The following is a 23,218-nucleotide window of genomic DNA, read 5'->3' as shown; positions in this document are numbered from 1 at the left end:
ATTCTCATTCAACGTAGTTCAGTTTTAATTATTCTACGAACAGTTAGGTAGTCTAATTCAGTGGTTCTGGTCCCTCTAATGGGAAGAGGTGGAAGAAGTACTCTTACATACCATTTTTTAAATTTTGGTTCAGAAACATACAAAATGATTAGAATCAAAATATATATGTGAGTAAAGCACCAAAAGGAAAAATACTGAGGTTGCAGGATGAGATATTTCAAAATAATGTGTTTTTTATGACTGGATTATTATTAATGATGAATTATTGTGTTTAAAGCCTCCAGGCTGACACACATATTACTACCTTTAAAGGTTTATCTACTTGTGATAATTTACATTTTTGTTGATTATATTTTGCAATATTAAACTAAATCTGCAAAGTAGTAAAGTAGTAAACCAAAGTGTGGAATAGCGGAGTAAAAAAAATGTAATTTTTCCCTCTGAAATGCAGTGGAATGGAAGTGTAAAGTATCAGAAAATAGAAAGAATCAAGTGAAGTACAGTGTTTAGTCAATTTGCACCAATAAGTTACAAGATAAACCTGCAATGGGAAAGAATACATTTTGCTTTTACTTTTTTAATGTAAAAAGTAACTAATTAAAGGTAAAACTGTTAAGTAAATGCACAACAGAAACGTGATTTGAAAGTATGAAATACTAAATTACATAAAAGTAAAGTACAAGTATAAACACTTCAGCAAATCCACTTAGTTACTTTCCAGATCTGCCGGATTAATCAACTTTGATGAGACATTTTTATTAATAAACTTCAGCATCCAGGCTCCTGGTTTTTATTCCCAAAGGCAGAGAACTACCAAAGTAAATACCAAACTGAAAAAGGCTGGAAAATATTCATTTTCCACTGGATTCCCTGTGTTTACTTCAGCCTAATGATTCCACCAAACGCTGTAAGTACCTTGACAGACTCACAAGCTACTTTTCAGCAGTGTGAGCTGGTTGGTGTACGTCAGTTGTCTTCTTCTTCTCGTCAGTACTCATGGTAAGTATTATTCCTCCAGTTCACTGAGATGAGCCTCTCTCCTCTGTCTCTTGACAGTTTTCTTGAAACACAGTTGTTTATTTAGTGGAGTAAATTCTGACAAGACCAGAACCCATGAAAGCCTTTCTGTGTCTGTCAAACACACTACCTCAGACATGAGGAAATGCTATTTTCCCCTCACTCCCCTCACTCCTACACATAATTAAGCTCCAAATATATCCTCATAACTATTCCCTCTAGGGTGGAATGAGAGATCCAAGGAGTTAATCAATCTTCCCTTGGCATCAATCAGTTATTTCCATTAGTTCAGTGCCTGTAAATCACTCTATAAATGCTCGGATGGCAAGGCAGACAGTGACATCACTCCTTAAATGCAGAGTGGGCGGGTGTCTGTCCGGGTGAAGGAAAATAAGGTGACACTTTGACATTTGGATTAAAATGTCGTTAGAGATAGGGTGTAATGATGGTGAAATGATGAGGCTGTTAGAGATGGCACTGTGTACATACACAGTAGAGAGGCAGGGTCATAGCAGAGATTTTAGAAATGCTGAAAGCAAATATCCTCTGGCTGAGTATCACTGGAACATGGGTGGGTCTGCTCCCTAAAAATATCTCCAAGACATTTTTTTCCTAATCCTGTTCATTAAATAGGGTTAGATCCTATTAGTTTACATTAGTCTGTGTTTTCTTGTGCGTACATGATGATCTTAAAGAAACAGCCTCGTCTGCTGAGTTTCCGATCCAGTTCACCAGCAGGCTGCTGGTTTTTGCTTTGATTAGGAAACAGAAGTGCAACTTGAGAAACTTTTTTTTTTAATGTTTGTGTTAATTCGTTTTGAGTGTTGGAGTTACTGGAAGACAGATTCTGTCTGTGTAGATTCTCTGTCATTCAGTCATTTTAATCCTACAAGAGTCACTAAAAATCAACTCGACTTTTTTTTTGGTTCTTGAAAACGAGAAAATGTTTCTCATCCATGAGGCTTCATCAGTTCTAACTGACTGATGAGGAGTCCCAGATACATATCATCAACAACAAATCTCAAGGTTAATGGCATTCTAACAAACCAAAACTAAGATGTCTTGTGTCTTGATGGATGTTAATGGTGGTGGAACTTTTTAAGAGGAAATCTGATCTCAAGACTGACTTATAAGTACCTGATAAGTGGTACTGTAGGTCCCCTTGTTGCAGCATAGCATGGATGGTTTCATTCACTTCCTGCTCAAACTATTCCTTTTCTCTGTCCAGAACATTAACATTGTTGCCCTCTAAGGAGTGCCTCTTATCCTTCAGATGTAGGTAAACTGAGTCTTGTCCAGAGCAGCTGGTTTCTTCTGTATTTTCCTCCTATATGTAGGCCACTGCATTGTACTGCATATACAGTGTTGCTTTACTTGTCTTTAGGAGTTTCATCCTTCGGGTGAATCAGTTTTTATCTGTGTTACTGGGTGAAAGTTGTGCCAGTATGTTATGTTTGTAGAAAATTCCCCTAATATATACATTTCTCAAACATCGCTGCTATTACAATGGATGACGATGTTGTTCCGCCTGTTCTTCTCTTCTCTGTTCGCTATGGTGCCATTTTTCCTCATGTTTTTGCTGACTTGAAGAAGGCCCAGTCAGGAAAACCACAAGTCCTTAGTGCGCTCTTAATAGGAGTGTGTTTAATTCCTTTTCTTTCTGTCTTGGTAGGGACGTTCTCAGCCTGCTGCTAAAAGGTTCTGATGACCTCCAGTTTGTGTTCCAGTGTGGTGGCAGTCAAACAGTAGCTACTGGTCTCTCTCTCTCTCTCTCTCTCTCTCTCTCTCTCTCTCTCTCTCTCTCTCTCTCTCTCTGTGTGTGTGTCTTCCAGTAAACTTCAGTGTTCAGGCTTCAAGCACAACCCAATTCTGGCACCTTTGAACAGCGTTCAGTTTGTCATTTTCCTCTGTTTTCAGTCTTTGTGTGAAGCTAAACTAACCTTCTGCTGCCTGTCACTTTACATTTAATGCAGAAATATGAGAAAGTTGAGTGAGCTTCACATCCATCTCTCTGTAAGAAAGTAAACAAATATATTTCCAAAAATATCAGACTATTGCTTTAAGGTCTTTTCCACACTTTCATGGTCGTATTCTTGTTAAAAATCCTTGTGCAATATCGTGATTTCTTTTAATACTAACTTTAAAGATGTTCAAATAACATAAAATAACAACAGGATCAGCTATTACAACCCACCATGTGTACATCTTGTTTAATTACTGAACACAAATTGCTCCTTAGGTCAAATTCCAGAGACTTTATCATGACCTCGTGGCTTCTCATTTGAAAATGTAAAGCTTTAAAATGTATATGATGGTATTATGTGAAAGCAGAATATAAGAAAAACGAACTCACTTGGAAAAAAATATTAGAAATATCCATAATGAAGACAGTGAGTCATCCAGGTTATTCTTTCACTTTCAGCTTTTATATTCTGCATTCTACTAAAGTTGATGGTGCTACTTTTTCTCCAGCAGGGGGCAGTGTTGTATCACTGATCAGCAGCTAAAACACTGCAAACAAGTGTCGAGTATCCTCTCTCCAGACTGCTCGTGCTTCAACCAACTGTATCAACAGGCCAGAGTAGACTTTATGATGTGTGGATATTAAAATAAATCTAAACGGGACTGAGAAGTACATCAGGATTTTATTATTCCAACATCTGTCCCAGTAGCTACTTTCCATCATGTCATAAAGGGATTCCAGGATTTACTGAGCATATTCCCTTTAAACAGGATTTAGAGATGACAAGCTTAAAAAAAAATTAAGTGATTTATTTGAAAATCTGCCCCGATCTGCCCTTTAGACATTACTAACAAAAAATCAAAGGCATTCGGCTTTTTAAAGATTATTGTTATTATTATAAAAAAAAGATTATTTACAGTCTTAACTGTCAAAGTATCTGCATACAAGTGGACAGAATCCTCTGTATTCACACATAATATCTGAATAACAGTAAATGCCAAACTAGATGGATTATTTTCTGAAAATGAAACCACATTTATGATGCACCTTAAATGCAGAGTGGACAGATCAATAAGAAAACCAACACTGATCCGCTCTGTCCTTTTCTAGCTTCATTACAAATGTATGAAAGTTAGCGCAACATTAAGACTGCTGCTTTGAAAAATTGTGAATACTAAATGAAGTTCTGAACTCTCTGCATTGAGCCACTGGGAGCGGTTATATTCTCCACGCATTACCAGATTACATCAGCGGCTCTTAAACGCCTCCTCTCACGGTTTGTGTCACGGCACCATCCGTAGCCCTTATTTACCTTGTAAGGCAATCTTGCAAAGGAAATGATTTTTAAAAAGAAAAACTGTGCAATAACTGGAGAGTAGTACAGAATCTGATACTCAGGGTGGTTTCATTTTGAATTGGTGGTCAGAGAGCTACATTGGTCTTTTTTACTGCACACATTTAAACCCAAAATTGTCTTTAAATCTGCTATAAAAAGAAATGTATTTATGTATTTCCTAGAGTAGCTTACATTCTTCCTGAGTGGGTTCACTGGACATAAAAATATACATATCTTGGTGTGTTTTCTCTGCGCTACAGACTCATTTTAATGTTTTTAATAAACTAAATAACTTTAAACCCATTCAGGTTCATCCTATTAAAAAAATTAATGATTTTAAAGCATATATTTTGTATGTTGGATTTGCATTGATTTAGATTCACAACGTTTACCTAAAGGGTTTGTTTTCTGTTGATCAGTGCCAAAAGAAGTTCCTTTCATTCGATGTTATAAAACACAGAAGGGGTGAAAGATTTTTATAAGGAACTGTATGAAAATCAGCAACTGTAGATCTATTTATCTTTCCTTTTAGTTTTCATCCAGCCTCTAGCAATCCTTCTTTTTATGCAGAAACAGTGCATCGTTTCATTGCTTAACATTTGGCTCAGTCAGAGGGTGAAAGTTTAAGTACTGTGGGAGCTGCTGATGAGCCCTTTGACCTGATGACTATCATCCAGCCTCCTAATTTAAGAGTCACTGCTGCCCAAACATCACACACTGCATTTATCAGGATTATGTGGATCAGTTACAACAAACTCTTAATTACAGTAGAGTCTGTGTTGGGTGGAGGTCAAGTTTAATGAGCTGCGTGCCGCTTCTTTATCTCTTTCAAGTTAAAATGATTCCAAATCTCCTATTTTTGGGGTTTTTTTATCCAATAAATTTAAGCATCTCTTGAACTGGTTATTTGTCTTTACATCATGATGGAGTGCCGTGTCAGATTAGTCAGTGTCAAAACTAGAAAACGCTCCTCTAAAACCCTCTCAGATCATCTTTACAGGAATATTCTCCTGCTGTTAATGAGCGCTGTCAGAGAGAGAGGATGTCAGGGTCGACTCCGGAACATCAGTGTTTCTAGCTGGTGCCAATGCTCCATCTTTGACATTTTAACAAGGCAGAAACTTGCTGTTATATCGGCCTGAACTCTACTGCTTTAGCAGAAGTTTTCTCATTCATTAGGACACCAAGATTAAAGCTGAAGATGGACAAATAAAGGGTCAGAGCAAGAGATAGGGACAGTGCTCATAAACAAAAAAAAAGAACAGAGCTTGAGCGAGCTGGAGATGAGTGGACTGGAGTTTGACATTTTCCCACACTGCTCCCAGGCGGGACCAGCCGGGTCACAGCAAAGAGGTCGCATCCCCGGAGTAAAAAGCTCTCCTTGGTTTGCTCCTTCCTGCTCCTCTCCCGACATTAAACTTCCTCTCCTCTGTTAACACCATCCTCATTTGCAACCAACATATAAACACTGCTGGAGGTCGCACTCAGAGGCCAGGGGACAATAAACAGCCACTGGACTTGTTTTTGATCTGTAGCAGGGTGTTGAGCTTGTGGTCACGCAGCACAAACCTGCACACACCTCTGAGTTTAATCGATGGTCAGATTTCACGTCTCCTGTTGAGTCAGAGATGACATAAACTGTCAGTAAAATGATATAATAGCAAGATGAGTTGCACTATTACTGGACAGAACACACTGAAATATAATGTGTATTTTATATTGAGGTCACTGAGCACATTTTTTTTTTTTTATCTTAGCAGATGTTTAGTGTGAAGCTGGGAATATTTTTAGAGTCAACATTGGGAAAGAGAAGGAAGGCTCTGAAGCTGTAAACCACAAAGCTCTGATGAATCATCATGAGATTGTGGAAGTGGTCCCAGCTGACCATTAGGGGCCCGTCTCCTCTAGCCCTGCAAGCCCCAAAACGCTCATCCACAAAGCGACGCCATTATCTTCACAGAGGCAAGATGTGAAAGCTTACATATCTCTGGACACAACTGTTGCATTATGCCTGATGTCCACAAGTAAAAGGAATCTGCAGCGTTATGTGTCTAATCCCTGCGGAAATCCTTTCCACATTCCAGATGGTGAATTCTGCATCTAACATACATGATCCCCTGGGTCATACGAGCTGTGTGCCGTCACAAAAACACTCGTAGGAATGTGCATTCCATCTGATGTCTAATGAGGCCTTTTGTTACTTGTCGCATTGTGAGAAAAGCACAGGTGGCAGTAATGACAGTAATGATGGTGTGAAAGTGAGCCGCGATGAGCACCAGAAAGCCAAATGTAATTCAGTAATAATTTTATTATTTGCACCTGTGCTTTCTCTACTGTGACATGATGATATGTCGTTCTGTAATACAGGCCGTTCCTGTCCTGCTGTTCTGTTGTTTCTGGACTGTAAGCGACACACCTGCCTCATGTAGCCTCTCTGTTGTTTATGATGCAGCATGTTTACGCTCATTCAGTCCGGAAAATACATATATATGTGTTATTTTTACATCCTTGACACAGAGAGTGATCGGGAAACCTTTTATATTTACATTTGCCGTCGTTTTTTTCATTTATTTAGGCCAAACTTTCATCCACAGAACCACCATATTGAATAGCAGAAAATGTCCATTCACAGAATTTATTAAGCTTTATCTATATTTTTTTAGATCTATTTTGACTTCGGTGTTTGCTTACTTGCTGGTTTTCACACCTTCATGGCACACTTAGATGACTGTTTGGAGGCATGAAGTTTGATTATAGATGATAGTTTTCTTGATTATTGTGATAATTTCAAAGTCTCAGTTTGATCATTGGTGTCACGGCCACCAGTATTGGTGTGCCGTCTGGTTTCTTGATGGCTTTCTGCTGGGCCTTTGTGTAGGGAAAGTCCATGTGTGGGGTCAGCTGTAGTTGTTTTCAGAGTCTCTCTGGAACACCAGCTGCCAGCCATTCCACCTAATGGCTAAGGAGTAGATGACCTGCACTGCAGTCTTGTTCTCCCTGCCTTCTGACCGTCCTGATTGGGCCACCCTCCAGCTCCTCTCCACCACTATCCAACCAGATGCAGCCAGTGCCACAACTGCAGACTATATATCTGCCACCATGTCATTAGTCTGGGCGGCTGGTATTCATGACCAGTCCACCCTGGTGCCTCTGTGTGTGATCATTTGTTTGCATTTTGATGAGTTCTGGTCTGCAGATACATGTGGTTGGGTTGGTGGGTTCCGCAGACCACTTTGGTCTGTAGACACTCGTGGTGAGTGCTACAGACACTGTGGGCTTAGTGAAGAAGCCATTTGAGTTTTGAGTCTTTGTTACCTGTGTGGTCAAATGTGTGAATGTGAGGCACCAGTTTTGTTTAGTGTATCTTTCCACTGTTGCATTATTGTTCCTGGTGGTGGGTGTTGCTGTTGTACTTATGTTTGGCTAGGGAGTTCAGTTGCTTTGTTTTGGGTTTAGATAAGTTTGGGGAACTCTGTTAGCCATTCGTTTTATTATATTATGTTCTTTGATTTAGCAACACTCACCAGTCTTGTGTTCATTGTCATTTTCATGTTCCTTTGCCACTAAGCAATAACTCCCTTCACCTAAACCAACAACATCCTGGTTATTTTTGTTACATCCAGTCACCCCCTAGAGGTTGGATCATAACAATTGGTTAAACACGCAAATTTGCTCATATTTGAAGCTTTTGTCACGAAAATAATTCCCTTCTGTCTTCAAAATGGCCACAGTATAACTCTCAACTGCTGCTTTTTTTCCAGAATGTACTAATCTACATAGTTTTTGTCTTTTTATCTCTACAAACACTTCCACTATTTGCTGCAGCTCAATCACACCAGTTCACTTCTGACAATGTAAAACTACTCAACACTACACAATGGCAGGTTGTAATATTGGAGTAGTTCAGCCATACGTGTTCAAACCCCCAAAAATATTCTAAGGAAGGATAATGATACAGAAAGCTTCACTCCACAAGTTGACAGGTTTTGGTTTCTTCTTGCTGACTGAGGAAACTGCACAGAAGGACGATGAGGAAGTTGCGGAAATCAGCAGAAATTTTTAAATACCACTTGTGTTTCTTTTCACCAAACACTTGAGGATTTTCAAAAAGCTATATTTTCTGTAATTTTCTTTCTGATGCAGTTTTTAGCACAGCTGCCTCACGGTGAGGAAAGTTTGAGTCGGCTGGTTGAAGCCTTTCAGTGCAGATTTTGTGTACCTGTGTTGGTTTTCTCCAGTTGCTCCAATCTAAAAACATTCATAGTAGAGTAACTGGTGATTCTACGCTGGCTGTGTGTCTGAGCGTGCATCGCTGTGATGAACTGACTGACCTGTCCAGACTGCACAAGCAGCTGCTGGGTTACTAATGCTGCTGATGTTACAGATTTGTACTTTTGATTTACTACTCGGGTGTAAACTAAGCTTGAAAGTTGAAACTATTGTTCTATTAACTAATGGATTAAATGAAATTTAAGTGACAACTATGTTGATAATTGCTAAATAATTTTTAAGCCAAAAATCTCTTCTTTTCCCTTCGGGGTCGCCACAGTGAATCAATTGCCTCCATCTAACCCTGTCTTCTGCATCCTCTTCTCTCGCACCAACTACCTTCATGTCTCTAATCTGAGCTTTTCAGACGGAAATGTTTTTCTGTTTTTCTCATTGCTATAGGACAAAGCTCATCAGCTTGTGTGACCTCTGGTGGTGCTCACTTTTGTCTGACATTCTACTGTATAGACTAGAAAAATGATTGATTATACATGAAAATATTTGTAGGTTAATCGTTCGTTACAGCCCAAAGAAATGAGTTTTCAGTGTCTGTGTGTGGCTGAGAACATTTAACAGAAGTGTGTTGGGCTGATTAAAAAGGTCCCAAGACAGTTTCAGTGATTGTTGTTTTATTACGAACAGAAGATTTGCCAGCTGTGTGGCAGCCATTGCATTTTATAAAACACAACTTACATTCACGTCTTCAAATCACATTGTCCCTCACTGTTCACAGATGATGGTCACGTGAGCTGTTTTCAGTCCACTGCAACTTTTAGTTAGGAGCGCCATAGGTGTTTTAGAAATACCTGAGGGGAGGAGTCTGTAGTGAAGAAATCATCCATCGACAAACTTCAAAAACTGACATTCAGACCACTTCCATAAACAACGTCTGGGTAACACAATGTCAGTATTTGATATTACATGGCATAACTGCAGTCACAAAAATGTCCTCTAATCGTACAAAGTTATTTAAATGGGGGGGAAAAGCTTTTATATGCATCCATATAACAGATGGCACTTTCTTTTCCCTAAATCAGACTCCACATCATCCATCATCAATAATAATGACACATTAAGTGGTGTCACAAAAATGCCCTGTAAACTTTAAACACAGATCAATATTAACACCTTGGCTTAGACAGCAACATATGAGAAACAAAAGCAAATTAAATTGTAAAGCCTTATTAGTTTATGGTCCTTTTATGCAACAGAAATCAGTTCTATTACAATGTCAAAAGAAAGGGAAAACCATTTATGGATTATTTGTTGGTGGTGGCAGTAACACACCTCTGGTGGAAGACTGGAAAAGCCCTATCAATAGAACAAATTAAAGTAACAAAGGCTGACTGGAAAACCATACATCACTTTCCTCACATACCCAAAATCTGTGTTACTCTGTACACAGGGTTTTATGCAAAAAGTGAAAACGCAGCCAAAATGAAAGTGGTCATCATTTACAGACAGAGATTGAACTGGTGGAAGCTGGAATACGCTTAGATAGGTACAGCGTTCATACATACAGCATGTGTGGAATCATCGTTATACTCATGCAGTAAAGCACAGTGTGAGCGCTCCTCCTTCACAGCATGGCCCGCTACAAGCACGTTTTAAGACATTAGCGGTGGTAAACATTTCAGCATAAGGGATACCAACGGATTACCAGGGCTAAGACACCTGAAACTCAACGTGGCAAGACTGGAATATTTGACCAGGTGGATCTTAGTCTTAATCCATATTTCAAAACAGGATTTGAGCATACTAGAAAGCAAAAAAACAACTGTCCTATTAACTAACTAGTAACTATTTTCCCACAATGTAATTCTTAAAGTAAAGGCAAGAACTGTTCGGGTTGGCGGTGAAAAAGTTTAGTTCCATTTTTGAACAAAAAAACAAAAAAACAAAAAACAAAACACACACACAGATGAGCCACAACATGCAAACCACCCGTCTACTGTTTTATGTCTCCCCTTGAATTGAGTCCAGTCTAGGCATGGAATCAGGACCTGTGCAGGTGGCCTGTGTTGTTTGGCACCTGGATGTTGGCAGAGTAATTTGGGTCCAGTGGGTTGTAGAATGGAGCCTCTGGGGATTGGGTGAGCTCTGGTGCATCCCACTGACACTCAGCTGGATTTAGATCTATGAGTTTGGGAACAGGGTCTACAATGCTGGGGGAAACAATGTTCAGGTTGGTGGCGTGTGTCAAAGAAGCATCCACATGAATGCCTGGACTTCAGTTTTCCAAGCAGAACATTGCAAAATCATGAGATACCAGATGTTATAGAACTGTCAGTGGTTTTAATGTTGTGGCTGATCGATGCACACTAACTGCAAAACCGGTAAAAAACATTAGTGTGTAGCATATAGTGTATACAGTTAGTATATAATAAGGAATTGAGACATAGCATGTGCTTTCTTTTGTTTTGCTCTACTGCACTCAGAGGACACAAAGCTGAAACCAAAGTCTATGAGATCTACATATCTATCTTTGTTCCACTTTACGTTTTAGTTTGTTAACACGTGTCTAGTCAAAGTGCAGTAGTTTCCAATATTCACCACTTTTTCATTAATATTTTTTTTAAAAAACCCAGAGCTCAGCTGTTGCAGGGAAAAAGCGTTTTAAAAATAAAACAACATATTTATGAAACCGCCAGCTTCAGTAGGAATGGAAAGGTTTGAGGCTGAATGCTGAAGTCAGAAGAGGAGCGTTGCTATTTTTGGTCTTGACATGTAACAGCAAATAAAGTATCACTACGCTTATTTTTTACATGACTTAGTAAACACATCCCAAGTACTTCAATATGATTTCAGTGGTGGTAAACACTGTATATACTGATAAGCTGTGAGGCTCCTTAGACCTGCTTCTGTCGGTCCCTCATAGATACACGTCCATGGTGTTGAGGATCATATGACGACAGAGTGGGCAGTTCTGTTGGTAGATGGGCTGCCTCAGGAGGATGTTTGTACAGTCTCTACACAAGCAGAGGTGTCTGCATGGCAGCAGCACCACCGTCTTAATACAATCCTGGCAGATCACACACTTCTTCCTGTCCTCCTGCTCCTTCAGTAGAGTCAGCAGATTCTCGGCAGGCAGAGGTTTACCGTCTTTGCCTGAAGCTGACTGCTTCTTTAGCGGTCTGTCTGTACTGGATGAGGGCAAAACTAAATCCAACAGCTCTTGCTGGGCTCCATCTCCTGCCCTTCCATCTGGTGGGTCCCGCCTCTCCTCTCCAGGATCACCGTCGCCTCGCACTCTGTTGTTGTTGTCCCTGTGGAGCTGCGCCCGCAGTGTGAGGCCCAGCTGGCTGCTGTGTCGAGAAAGCTGCTGCCAAAGTCCTCTCTCCAGTAGGTAGAGGTGATGGAGTATCCTTTGCAGGTGCTGCACGTTAATGAGTACAAAACGTGGGATGTGCCACAAGTCTGAAGGGAGGCGGTGCAGAGCCACATACAGCCTGCGCAGTACTGGAAAGGAGTTAATGTAACCCATAATTCGAGCAGCTGCCTGTCGGGTCAGTCCTGGGTTCAGGTAGGCGGTGGTCGTCAGAGCGATAGCGACAGTGAGCAGAAGGCCGTAGATGTTCAGGATGAAGATGCTGATGAATATGTGCACCAGTGACACCAGGAAGTCCAACACCAGTTTACAGGGTGACCACAGGAAAGCTGACGTACCCACCAGGCTGCTGTACAGAAAAGTGAAGGAGGTCAGCGCCAGCTCAAGCACCTTCTGCAGCGGGCTGGACACTGTCTGCCACACGCTGAGCACCGCCAGGTAGATGTTCTGGGTGGCAATGAGTGCAAAGTTTACCACAGTGTTGGCGAAATACACCACCAGGCTGACAGCGATGCCGCAGCCCTCCAGCACTGACAGCAGCCCTCGACAAAGGTGCTCCTTCCCCCGCAGCAGGACGTGCATGGACAGGTAACCCATCATCTTCAGGCTCTCCAGCAGCCCCTCCAGGGCCAGCACCAGGCTCCCCAGCATGGCGACTGTACTGTGGGCCAGGTCTGATGTTGCCTCCGCCATGGACATGCCGCAAAACAGGATGAAGTTCCCCAACTCCAGCACCGAGGTGAGGAGGAGGGTGGGCAGGTTGTTTATGAAGGAGATAACCCCCAGGAGAGTCCGCACCACGGTGTGGACGATGACAAAGTTCAGGTCCAGCAGTAAACACACAGCGTCCAGGCATTTTCCGAAAGTGGAGATAACAAAGTTCACCAAACCCATCATCAAATATCCGTAACTTTCCCCTGTTTACCTCTCAGGTTGTTCCCACCTTCAAGTCCATCTCTTGTTTTTTAGTTCAGCGTGAGAGACGTTACATCTTGTTCACAGCGTTACCTCTTCAACTGGCACAGCTGCCTTACATTAATGTATTTCCCTCATGTTTTATCATCCTCGTGTCGCTGCGTCGACGACAGACGCATCATAAACACACGTTACAGAGGCGGATGTTTGGTTTTAAACGAGAGGCAGGTACTTCCGCTTATTTTGCGGGATTCACGGTTGTTGTCCGTTAATATAATTCCTAGCAACAGTCCACTAGTTAAACCGTAACTTTACAAAACGAGTAATCTGCAAAATGCCGGAAGGAAAATCAAAGAAAAGAAGGCAAAATGCCTCGCTGTGTTTACCGTCGCGACTGCAGCCGCCATATTTGTTTTGGTCGAGTCAGCTGACCTCCCACCTCCTTCCGGTAAGTTCAAACACCGAGGAACCGTTAATGAGTCATGTTTAAAATACATAAAACAATACTGTTCATGAAATCAATATAAAATGATATAAAATATAATATAAATGCACGTAGAATAAATCAAATCAAATTAAACTATTAAATTTATATTCTACGTTGTTTATTGGCAGAATATCATTTTACCAATACTGCCCCCAAAGCATCAAGGGAAATGTAATTAAAAACAAACAAACAAACAAACAAACAAATAATTAAATAAATAGTGCAATGTATTTAGCAAAATTTTAAAAAAATCAACAAAATGATAAAAGAACAAGAAAGTAGCAAAAATATATATTTTTTCAAAAAATATAATTTGAGTTGTTGTCATATATGTACAATAATAGCCTATTACTAAATATTTGTCATATTTAGTAATGTTTTATTTATGTGTCCCTCAACCTTTGACATCCCCTCGTATATGCTGGGCGTCTTTTTCCGAGCAGAATCTGTTACTTGCCAGACATTGGATAGATAAAAATGACAGTTTTACAGTCATTTATAAAAGTGCTGAATTTTCTTGATCATTCAAGATCAATAAATGAGTAACATTTTTTAAATGTGCTTAACAAACCTGACCATGATATCCACGGTTTTGGAAGAATCTTCCTTAATATTTTTATATTTTAAATCACCCCTCACTCTTTGCTGTCTTCTTTTTTATTCTGTCTTCAAAAAATATAATAATGTAACTGCAATTAATTCATACAGGATAAATTTTGCTTAAATATAACTTAAATTCATGATAGTGAATACTATTACTCAGTATAGTACGACTATGAGTACATCTACTACTACTGCTACTAATAAACAATAATTTATATTGTCAAATAAAGTTACCCTTGTGTTTATAGCACATTTAAAGCCATAGCTGTTACACCAAAATCCTTTCCAGCAGAAAAAAAGTAGGTTGACACTCCACCGTGTTATCTATGGAGTGAATTTGCCTGAATAATTTAAATATTAAGGATTACAACGCTTCCAAAAAAAATGACACAATACATTTTATTTCATAATAATTATTATAGCTAAGGCCTGGGATCTCCAGACATCCTATTTGACTTTGTTTAGACCTGAATACTGTTGAAAATGGGAAAGCTGAGAATTAGGAACCATTAATGGGGCCCTAGAAGAGGATATCAAACAACAATCATGAGACGTTAACAGACCAGAGATATACATAGACAGGAGGCAGACCATTCAGTGTTTTACAAACAAGCAATGCTGATGCAGTTTAATAATAAATATTTATATGATGAATGATAATGACCACATTCACATCAGCAGTTGGCACATTGTGTGTCCCACACTGCTCACTATTTTTCTGTTTATAATTTTTCAAAGAACTTATTGTTTGTTTATGCAGTATTTTAAAATCTCCTCAGGCAATAAATTACATTTTTTTTGTGGTTTTCTAAACTCCCTCTGTCTCCATGTGTGTGTCTGTTTCTGTGTGTGTACTTGCTGTACTTGCACAGTCCCATTGTGGGGGGTGTGCCGTCTCCCTTTTGGGCACAAAAAGCAAAATGTACAAGTAGTATGTCCCCTCTGAAGTGTGTGTGTGTGTGTGTGTGTGTGTGTGTGTGTGTGTGTGTGTGTGTGTGTGTGTGTGTGTGTGTGTGTGTGTGTGTGTGTGTGTGTACAGTGAAGTGAAAATGGTGACCACTCTCATCAATTTCAGTATTTTGACCTTTCATGCCAGGTTTTCCAATTTCCTTCGCCCATTCCATTTACATTAACACAGTCTCACTTGTTGAGATGTACTCTCCCATTACATCAGCTACTTCAGTGACAATGAAACACAAAAGCTCTGCAATCCTGAACAATATCAACAGCATTTCCTTCCTCACCTTGTGCCTCATCCTCCCCATCTGAGTTGCTCGGTGCTCGGCCTCTTTCTCTTGCAGAGGGGAAACTCTGATATGATCATGGGAAATCCTGTTCTGAACCTTTGGATGCTTGACAAACAGCATTTGTTTAAGCATTTAATGATGCAGCAGGGATACATAGGGGCAGTGCAAGGAGCTATAAAAGGTCTTGTGCATTACTTTGTCTCTGGCTACTAGACCTGCTCCTTTTATGGTAGCTAACCTTCCCTCTGGTCCAATAGCAGGCTAGCAGTCAGCTTCCTCTGTTTGTTTTCTGATCAACCAAATCCTTCCTCTGTAAAACACAGGAGGCTTCAAGAGGTCTCCTTTTATCTTCTGCAACCTTTCTATACGTTTCCTTAACAGACACTACTTACTGATGACTTCTTATTTGTCAGCAGTCTTGATGTTAGATTCATTCAACAGAATGACCAACCAGCAGCCGTAGATCCCAAGTCAAGGTTTCAACAACGTCAGTGAAGACAAATTCTGCAGTCAGTCTTGAACTCACACCTGAAAACCGTCCCTTCAGAACTGTGTCGTTAAAGTAAACTAAATATGTCAAATAGGAAAGGCAGATTGAAAAAAAAATCATACAAGGGCAGCAACATGGGAAACTAGAGGATCTTACAGGATGAGCCGGAGACAAGAAGACAAACCAACTCATTGACGTCTTTCCTACAAAGAGCCGAGGGTCCACAGATGACTAATTTACACCAATTAGGGCTTCTCACCCACTGGGAACTCGACCCTGCAAGGAACTTCTGAGAACATCCGCCTCTTTGTCTGTTCTCAGCCAAAAATAACTCTTAACAACACTTTTACTCTGTTTAACAGCTATACTTTGTGGAATATCTCTTATGTAAAGTTAAATTTTTTAACAGAAATATCACTCTGTTGCACCAATTTTCTTCAAACTTTAGATTACATTAAATCCCTGGATAATTTTCTTTGGTCCAATTATTGTGATATTTCCAATATATCTCCATATTGCAAGAGTATATTTAAAAGAATAGCCTGATATTCTGGAGCAGAGATGTTCTGGCACTTTACCCCCTCTAAAATGGAAAATTATTGGTTTTGCACGTCAGATTTTACACTGCTTAAAGAAACAAGATGCAGCACATCATATATGAGCTCCAGTGGTGCAAGTAAGCAGATTTTAATTCATCTGAACAAAACAAAACCAGCTGTTTCACCTTGTTTTCAGTCTTTGAAAGTTGGCCAACCATCTGCTGACCTTCTATTTACCAGACTGCCTTGAGTTTTTGTCTTTTCATCTTTCTTCTGAAAGCGAAATTTTTTTTCACAAACCCTGACCATAACCCAACTTGTTTGCTTGCATTGAAATTGTGCTTGATGTGCTACTTTAACCTCTATAACCTCACTGTAAAGCTCACTACATTAAAAAGGAGGCTGACTACTTCGCTTGCAATGGATGTAAATCATGAGCACCAATACGGACATAATCACAATTGTAGTGGATTAAAATGTAATCATAGGAGCTTCAGTAAAAATCAACCAGACTTCTCTTGTAGGTTCTTGAAGACGTTTCACCTCTCATCCAAGAGGCTTCTTCAGTTCTGATTAAAATGTCGTTTTGCACATTGCATTCAGATTCCTGTTTGATCAGGTGTGAACTACATTCAAGTTTCTGCAGATTATAGAACATACAACATGATGTCTTTAAATGGTCTGAGGTTCATTTTAGGAGACAAACTCCAGCACACAGGTGTTTCCCAGATAGTTTTTAGACTAATCTTTGTGTTCCACCAGCATTTGCAGCGACTGCTTTCTCCACAATCTTAAAGATCTGTCATTGCGGCTGTGACTTCATCTTTAACGTCGTGTTCCCAGATTTTTGTAGTTTATTTTGGGACTTAGAGTTCAAATCCCTTGCATCAGTGATGACTTTGGCTGCCAGCCAGTACACTAGACCCACATAAATTTGCATTCAGAATACATCTGTGTGTGTGCGTGTGTGTGTGTTTTAGAGAGAGGACAGAGGGTATGCGGCAGACTAGAAGCTTCTCTGGGAAAACACAAACTCCAAACAGTAGAAATCACTGGAGTGCAGACTGGTCGAGACCCGGAGCCAGACCCTGCATTCCTCAGTAAACCTCCGCCTCGAGCCTGTGGGCCTCTGCTGCTCGCTGAGAGGGCGAGCGAGGCGGCGAGGGAGCTCTGAGAAAGAAGGTGAGATAAAAGAGTCAGTGATGATTTTCCTCGTGTGACTTAGAGAGATATGAATAGGATGACTAAGATGGTGGACGTCCCTCAGTGTAACATTCCTGGTCTTTGAGTTGTCTTCTCAGGACCTCCGTCGGGGCATCTGCAGGATGTCTATCGCTTTACAAGCAGCAGTTGTAGCTTCCTGCTTCATGACTCATTAGTCTGCATCTGCTCCAGAAGATCCTTTGTGTAGTCCTGAAATTGATGTTTCTTTTTATTACAAATAAATCTTTTAATATTTTACAGTCATTAGATTGATTAGTTGAAGTGTCAAACAGACAGATCACATCACCAGATGTCATCCATCAACTAAAAACGCTCCCAAAATTTATAGCAAATACATCTGCAACTAATAATATTCATTGTCATTTTATCTGTTTGTTGTTTTCTTAGTTAATTGATTTATTTGTTTGTTCACAATACATCACAAAATAATGACAAATGTCCATCACCGTTTCCCAGAATCCACAGCAATAAGAGAAAAACTGTTTCTACCATTTGAAAACCCAAAAAACATAAGCAGTGATGGAAAATGATTTCAGATTATGTTTAATGTAACTAAATTTACCAGTTAGGGGAAACAAAGAACAGTATGGACTGCATTGACTGAAGCTGGAAACATCCAATGTTGCTAATGCTTCTTCTACTTCATCCTCTGAAATATAAATTATGAAAACTAGAATAATACAATCGATCAGTTGTTGAACAGTGGAGTCATTAAGCTACTTTCTAAACTGATTGATCATGAATCACCAGCACCCTTATAAAGTTCTTCTCCATTAGAGGAAACCAGATGCAAAACAGAAGAGAAGAGATCAAAAGTTTTAAGGAATGAAAATTACACTGCAAACCGACTTTTTTTTTGGATCTGTGTCACTTTGTACAGCAGCTGTTCTACAACAAGTGTATTCTGTTTGAAACAGGTTGAAATATTCTCTGCATTGGTTTTTGTTAACAGAAATTATTTGATCAGTTTGGGATTCTTTGCAGCATAAGCAGATGTTAATTCTCAGTAACTGGATCTTCCTTCAGTTCCAGATTGCCCCAAGAGATGATAAACTGAAATCATTAACATTTTCTTGCTTCCTAAATCTCTCTTCTTCTTCATACCAACATGTTCCCATGCTGAAACACTGAAGAAACATGTCAGTGGGTGGATTTATTGTGATTAATGCCACTATTAAACATAATCACCATGGAGAAGCAGTGTTTAATTCTTAGCTCATGAAGTTATCAAAGTGTCTCTTTGTCACAATCCCTGCTGTTGTGACGGAGTTAAGCAGAAATTCAAATTTCTCTCCCACTCTTTCCCCGAGCCCTCTCGCCATACCAGTGTCCACTGTAAAGCCCCCCGTCCTCTGGAGTAGCTCGGACAATAGATGCCTCTCATGCCGGGCGGACTACCCCCAAAACAACTTGGTCCTGGGTCTGGCTTCAGTGGCTCGGAAAGAATGACTTCTTTTCCTCTCTTTCCTTCCTTCAGGCTTTCCTTAGCCCATGAGCACAGCACAGTGAGCCCTGCTGAGATAAACAGAAGTCGTGTGTAATCATCAATCACAGAGGAATGGCACATACGGGGGTGCACGGTAGGGACAGTCCAGTCAGGAGTGGAAATCTTAAAGGAGCCGGGTTCAAGGATTCAGCTAAGTGTGAATGCTGCAGTTAGAGATAAAGGTAATCATCTGATGAGCCAGAGGGATATAACTAAATGAAATACGTGTTTAAACATTATACATTTTGTGTGCAGCAGCTAGTCCTACTTAAAGACATTATTTGACATTTTTAGAAACACATTTATTTTCATAGATCTAACATCTCTCTTTTCTCTGTAGGTTGAGTGTGAATCTTCTGCTGCAGGTTGGCCTCATAACTTGTCTTTGCATTAAAAAAAAAGGAGAAACAGCAAACCTGGCTGAGAAAAAGAAAATCAGCATCTCTAAATCTCCTGGATTTACTGATTTAATCTTGTTTGTTTAACCCTCTGAACCCCAAAACCCACCAGCAGGTTTAGAACATGATCTTTAAGAAACAGCCCAAACACACATAAATCATAACAAGAAGCTTTACAGTAAGAATCTCCAGATTTTCCACTATTTGACAGTTCTTAAACTACTCATCCATAATGCTGCATTCCATTGGAAGACATAGCCAAATCTATGCTTTAAATTCTACTGAATTCTACATGTCTCATTAAAAATTTGCAAAACAAAACAAAAAAATCTGCAGTCCTTAGTGAGACTGTGAATTCATTAAGGACTCAACTTCATGTGACAAAGATTCAGGAAGATTTCAGCTGAACTGCAGGTTGTGTTTACACGGAGCAGAGAGGGGACTAGTAGGGAAACAAATTCAAAATTTAAGTTGTAAAATATCTGTGGTGCTGTATCTAGAGTCACCATTTGAGTGTGTGACTTGTTGCAGTGTCCTCACAAATTCCCACAGTGAAATAGAAAACGTCGCTACTAACAAAACCATCAAGCTATCTTTAAAAAAACTTTTCATAGATGTAAAAACTACTGACACCAAATTTAAAGTCACATGCCACTTTACCACAAATGTGCCGTCCTTCCATTCTGCTGTGCTGTGATAACTTGCTGCATGACATTTTCCTTATCACTTCACCCACATTTCTGTTCTTGCTCCGCTATCTTGGCCAAATGAAGAAATTTAACTTGTTTATGTAACTCAAGTCTTAATTTCAGCTTACTCTAGATCAACTAACAGTCAGGAAACCTCAAATGCAATACTTTCACAGTTTTTGTATCAACTAAACAAAAAAATCCTGGCATCCTATTAGGGAAGTTTAATATCCTAGTAGGCAGATTTTTTTGACCTTGATAAACCCAGAGTAGTCCTGTTCCTCTTTTTTCAGTTTTTGTTCTGTGAGCTGCTGAAATTTATTTCTGAGAATGTCAGACAAGTCCTTTTAAAGACGCAAAGCTCAAGGGTAGGTAAGGGTGAGTATCTGATGCAGCAGACCGATAAACTTCAGTGTCCCGCTGGCGGTACACTTACTAATTTGCATAGGAATTTAAAGAATGTCAGAAGGCTGCAAACGCGATTATACAAACATTATACGCCGATGGAAAGCTTAGATTCTCATGAATCTGCCGGTATAAACCACTTTCAGATGTGATTACCACAGCGGGTGAGAAAAACACATTTGTCCGACAAAAAACGAATATCCATCCATCCGTTCTCTATACACAGCTTCAACGTACACAGCGCGACTCACATTTGCGGGTTCATTATTACACACAGATGAAAATATTCCACAAAAAACGGCCATAATCCAACCTTTTACATCCAGACGACACAAGCCAGTAAAATATTTTGTCCAAAACATGTCCTGAAGTCGGTATATAATCCACGAATCGGTCGTTTTCAAGGAAATGCACCTCGCGATGCGCGTCCAATATTCCCTGTATTTCTCATCATATTTTTATTTACAAATAGAATATTAGCGATTTTTTTGTACTGAAAATGGCTGGAATTGACTGCAGCTTAAAGGGTTAATTGGGGTAGTGTAACAGTTATAGCTGGAGGTTTTCCCCTGTCAGCAGGTTGAAACATACTCATATAAACTGTTTGGGGCTTTCAGACCCTGGGAACTTGATGGGGAGGGGACGTTGCTTTTCCTGCTTCTGTTTGCCTCATTCCCAAACCCAACGCCCCCCTGATATTCCCAAATGCCCTGTCCAGGATGTATCATATTAAATAAAGGGTGAAAAGGGGACATTCTTGCAATTTGTCCACAAGGATTTTTTTTTTTTGGGGGGGGGGGGATTCCCTAATTTCTTTAGGTTTATTTATATACTGTACTCTCTGTGCCACACCCAAGTTTGCAGCCCCGAAGAATCAGTCATACAGCCATGGCCATAAGTTTGGACACAAGTACCATGACGCTTGTGAATCTTAGAAAATACCACAAAATTGTCACTTACAATACAGTACACAACTCCTGAGAACTATTTTAAGTTTCATATTTAAGAAAAACATCAAAAGAGTTTGGTGTCATTTTGTTATTCTTACCAAATTCGGTTGTGAAAGTACTGCTTTTTTTTGTTATTTTCTTCTAATATTATGTTTTGGGAACAAAGTTGTTCCAGTTGTTGGAATTTATTGATAATATTATATCCCTTGTTGATTTGTTGACTAATTAAACTGGTGCTGTCAAAAAATATTAGTTATGTTCTGTAATAGACATCAAAACAGACATAGTAAGTCATGCTGTGTCCAAACTTATGGCCATGGCTGTAACTTACCGACCTTGAGTGGCAGAACAATGTGGTTGTTTTGAGAACAGCTAGTTTTCCACTATCAATGCAAACCATAAGGATTGTGCTTCACTGTAAAGGAAATGAAAGCATCAACACAAGTGGTTTACACCCTCCTCTACTTTAACATATGATCAGTTTTTAAATAGCATCCAGCATGCGTTGACTGAACACTTGCTGTCTTCTGTTGGTTACTTGGTCATTTTTAGATAAACACCGTTAGAGCTACATAGAAGTCTTTAATGTATGTTTCACAGGAACTCCACTGAACAACATTGAACTTATCTGGTATAAAGCGCATTGTAAAAGCCAAACAATCACGATTGTTTCCCGCTCTGCGATACAGCAATCCGGAGAGGATGTTGTGTTGAGTTTCCTTCAACACAAGAGCCAATCAACACAACATCACAGCAGGGTCAGAGACAGATGTTAGGAAACAGGCAAACTTCTGATGATGAAACTGCTGTGATGAGTTAGATTCACCAAAACAGAATTGGGTGAAAAACAACAATCCACTAGAAATAAAAAGGTAAAAATGAAGCTTCACCTGTACACTATAGTATGTTGTCATGTCAGCACAATCCCATGACATTTTTTAATGCTGGGATTACACCATTCCTGCAATTATTACCCTCCCTGATACAGCACAGTCTCACACAGAGGCCTTTCACATTTACTCTGCAAGAGTCTGGCAGAGAAATATGCAGACAAAGTTCCCTGAAGCTCTCTCACGGCCTCTTTATTTAGTTGCCACCAAATAAAAACAAATAAAACACATATCTAAAGAACACAGCTCGACATAGAGCAGAGAGATGGATGTGAGCACAGCAAGATCAAACCCAAAATTTATGATAAAGCAGAAACTACACACAAACTCTTCTGATCCTACCAGAATTAAATAAAGTACATTATCTGCTACACTCTGGACAATGTCCTTACTGTATTTCCTCCTTTCCAGACAAATCAAACCTTTAAAAGCCTCCAGCAGAAGTGCCCTCCTGGAAAACTGTCTCCTCCCCTGAGGACTGTCACTGTCCAGTTGTTTGCTGTCAGAAGCAGAGCTCGTGTCTGCTGCGACTCCTTAGCGGTGGTCAGTTTGGTATTACTGCCTGCTCCTTCCGATCTGGCTCTGACCTGCAGCCTGAGGCGAGCACTTGGCAGGCACAACAGATGGCAGACACGCCGGTGTTTTCCAGCAGTGAAGGTTACAGAGATCAGTGTACATGACACGTCCCACCATTCTTTGATCTGCTTCCAGCGGCACAGGCTGTGATAGTTCACACGGGATCAAATAATACTAGGATTAAACGACGGCTGTAGCTGCACTGACAGTCGGAGGTTTTATCACCGTCTGTGCAAAGTCTGGGGAAGTGCTGGATTGTTTATATCACACATCAGTCCCTCAGGTCTTCTGATTGTGATTGTACCAAACACCAGCGTTAACCTGGAGATTTTTTTTTACATCTGCAGCTCTGGATAATCAAACAATGCTCTGAAATATGTTTAACACCACCATTCCAAAATCATCT

General features: G+C 40.0%; 1 protein-coding gene and 1 long non-coding RNA gene across 6 annotated transcripts; both read right to left on the bottom strand.

Annotated features, from left to right (window-relative positions):
• Positions 1 to 9,197: 9,197 nt before the first annotated feature.
• rnf26 (ring finger protein 26) lies at positions 9,198 to 13,266 on the bottom strand. The gene has a single exon (XM_022200954.2). The coding sequence runs from the start codon at positions 12,808 to 12,810 to the stop codon at positions 11,458 to 11,460; it is 1,353 nt and encodes a 450-aa protein (XP_022056646.2). The 5' UTR covers positions 12,811 to 13,266; the 3' UTR covers positions 9,198 to 11,457.
• A 150-nt stretch (positions 13,267 to 13,416) lies between these two features.
• LOC110955821 (uncharacterized) lies at positions 13,417 to 22,830 on the bottom strand. Of its 5 annotated transcripts, none has more exons than XR_007946137.1 (3): positions 22,629 to 22,830; positions 18,743 to 18,933; positions 13,417 to 17,607 (listed from the first exon to the last, which is right to left on the bottom strand). It is a non-coding gene; the product is annotated as an uncharacterized LOC110955821 (long non-coding RNA). The 5 variants fall into 5 exon arrangements; XR_002596011.2 differs by having other exon boundaries at positions 22,659 to 22,830; XR_002596012.2 differs by having other exon boundaries at positions 18,743 to 18,930; positions 22,659 to 22,830.
• Positions 22,831 to 23,218: the final 388 nt, after the last annotated feature.

Source organism: Acanthochromis polyacanthus, chromosome 13 (genome assembly GCF_021347895.1).
Source record: "Acanthochromis polyacanthus isolate Apoly-LR-REF ecotype Palm Island chromosome 13, KAUST_Apoly_ChrSc, whole genome shotgun sequence".
NCBI lineage: Eukaryota > Metazoa > Chordata > Actinopteri > Pomacentridae > Acanthochromis > Acanthochromis polyacanthus.
This window is presented reverse-complemented; position numbering and strand designations above follow the sequence as displayed.